The sequence below is a fragment of the Scylla paramamosain genome, unplaced genomic scaffold, assembly GCF_035594125.1.
Source record: "Scylla paramamosain isolate STU-SP2022 unplaced genomic scaffold, ASM3559412v1 Contig5, whole genome shotgun sequence".
Classification (NCBI taxonomy): domain Eukaryota; kingdom Metazoa; phylum Arthropoda; class Malacostraca; order Decapoda; family Portunidae; genus Scylla; species Scylla paramamosain.
This window is the reverse complement of record NW_026973670.1, coordinates 922,501-925,000: the sequence shown is the minus strand read 5'-3', so window position 1 is coordinate 925,000 and position 2,500 is coordinate 922,501. Positions and strand designations below refer to the sequence as shown.

General features: G+C 45.7%; 2 protein-coding genes across 3 annotated transcripts in view; one reads left to right on the top strand and one right to left on the bottom strand.

Moving 5' to 3' along the window:
- LOC135096656 (uncharacterized) overlaps nt 1-2,500 on the top strand; it is an 83,495-nt gene that overhangs the window by 6,013 nt on the left and 74,982 nt on the right. The gene's annotated exons all lie outside the window — the stretch shown is intronic.
- LOC135096660 (uncharacterized) overlaps nt 1,681-2,500 on the bottom strand; it is a 38,703-nt gene continuing 37,883 nt past the window's right edge. For both annotated transcript variants that reach the window (XM_063998372.1, XM_063998371.1), the window contains one exon: nt 1,681-2,500. This exon is cut by the window's right edge and continues 740 nt beyond it. In XM_063998372.1, the coding sequence (XP_063854442.1) occupies nt 2,077-2,500 (424 nt within the window). In that variant the 3' untranslated portion in view covers nt 1,681-2,076.

Genomic DNA, 2,500 nt, shown 5'->3' with positions numbered 1-2,500 from the left:
TGTGTGTGTGTGTGTGTGTGTGTGTGTGTGTGTGTGTGTGTGTGTGTGTGTGTGATATTACTGATAGCAATCATAGTAACAATATAGCAGCAAGAACTACTACTTTTACTATTACTACTACTACAATTACTAATATAAATACTACTACTACTGCAGCTGTTTTTGCAACAATTCTTAGGCATTATTATTAATATTCACATAGTAGTAGTAGTAGTAGTAGTAGTAGTAGTAGTAGTAGTAGTAGTAGTAGTAGTAGTAGAGGTATTAGTAGTAGTAGTATTAGTATTATAATTATTATAAGTAGTAGTAGTAGTGAGAAATCGTGAACACTACCTCTACCACTACAATTACTACTACTACTACTACTACTACTATATAAGCATGCTAATAAAGGTCGTGAACAGTTCCATCTGGTACAAACTTAGCTGTGTCACCTTGGTGGATCCCTGTCAAAGTGTCTTCTGAATTGTCTTTGCACTTCTTTGACATTTTCGTGCCTCCAGTAACACTTTATGACAGATGTTCTTCCTTCACAGCTTACTCTTACTTCTGACATTATTATTTTGCCCAACTGTTTCTGAAAAAAAAAAAAAAAATCAGTGAATTATAGCTAGTCAAACAGTAAGTATATTTTTGGGTGACTCTCTCTCTCTCTCTCTCTCTCTCTCTCTCTCTCTCTCTCTCTCTCTCTCTGTCTCTCTCTCTGTTTATACAGACAGATACAGATAGATAGATGTACACAGATACAGACTTGTGCACTTGTGCTTGTGGAGTATAAATGTAAGAGCATGAAGCACAGTGTGTCTCTCCCCACAGGCACCTCCCGCCTCACGCCTTGCTTCCTCCCGTCTCCCAGAGTCTACACACCTGCACTCTTGAGGTGAGTACACTTACTCTTTTCTTTCCTGGTAATTGTTTTCACTGTGTTTTCTATTGCACACACTCAGAAAGTAGAAAATGAGGCACTAACGAGGCAAGACTATATGACACAAAGACTAAACACAATAATAATAATAAAAATAATAATAATAATAAAATAATAATAATAATAATAACAATAATGATAATAATAATAATAAATGATTTATTAATAAGGCAGTTTACAAACTGAAAATATACAGAGGGGGTGGGAAAATACTTAACATTAATCCTGAAGCTAAGCTTAATATAGAAGAGGAATACTGTTGATTGATGGCATGGTGGGAATCGCGCTGAGTCTGTACCGCTCCGTGCCGAGGTGCGTCAGGCAGCAGCATGTGTCTGAGGCGTGGATGATGCAGAAGTCCCCTTCCAAACTTCTCCAGAGCCTCTCGGTGCCTGGTGGATAGTCTGGACGTCTGAACAGACTCAGGGTGGTCAGGGCTTCATCACAGGTGGTGTAGGCAGGGACAAAGATGACCCTGCACGCCCTCTTCTGCACTCTCTCCAGCTGGAGCTGTTGAGTGTGTGTGAGGGAGGAGGACCACGCTGGGGAGGCGTACATGAGTTTGGGGAGGATGAAGGTGAGGCACACTCCCCTTAACTCGTCTGTCAGTGTCCCCAGCGACCTGAGGCTGCGCATCATGTACAGCTTGTAGGTAGCGGATCTTACGGTGCTGGCGACATGCTGCTTCCAGGTCAGCTGGTCGTCCACCGTGACTCCGAGAAGCACATCCAGAGGCACATCGGACCACCTGGAGGGGGTGAGGGCCCACTGTGAGCTGGGGAGGGGGCACTGGTACAGAGGAGGTACAGAAATGCATCACCACAGTTTCGCTGTGGTTGATGGTCATCCTGCTCTCCTCCGTCCATGTCTGCAGTCGCTCCAAAATGACTTGCAGTGGCGAGTAGTCCGTGTTCCTGTTGGAGACTGGGACGCCCACGGTGCAGTCGTACACATACTTCCAGCCATGGGGGTGTCAGTGAGGGCGTCGTTAATGAGGAGGAGGAAGCATAGTGGGCTCATCTTGGTTCCCTGGGGGACCCCACATGTCAGCTGTTGGATATTAGAGACAGAGCCCTGATAGCGAACGGCCTGACGCCTCCCTGAGAGGGTGTTGGCTAGCCACGCTACCAGGTTGGAAGGGAGAGCAAGACTTATTGCCTTGCTGAAGAAAACAAAGTGATCAACAAGATCAAAGGCTTTTTGAAGTCCACAAAGGCAACAGCTAGAGAGGTGTTTCGCTTGTCCAGGTGGCTGTGGATGAAGTCAAGGAAGCTGGTCAGGTAATGGGAAGTGGGGGTGGCTTTAATATTTCCAAACTGTCTGATATCCACGGTATAACAAGTTTTGGTGTAGGCCCAGTCATACACAAAATCTTCACAAATAAAGCTAGGGATGGGGGTGATAGAGACTGGCCTTAGGTCACCGAGGGACTGTGGACTGGTAGCTTTGCGGATGGGAGAGACGTAAGACGTCTTCCAGTCCGCGGGGCAAGAGTGTTGGGAAAGAGAGGCGTTTATTATGGGGCATAGCGGTGTTGCTGGCTCTTCCCATATGGGAAGGTCAGTGGGTGTGGTG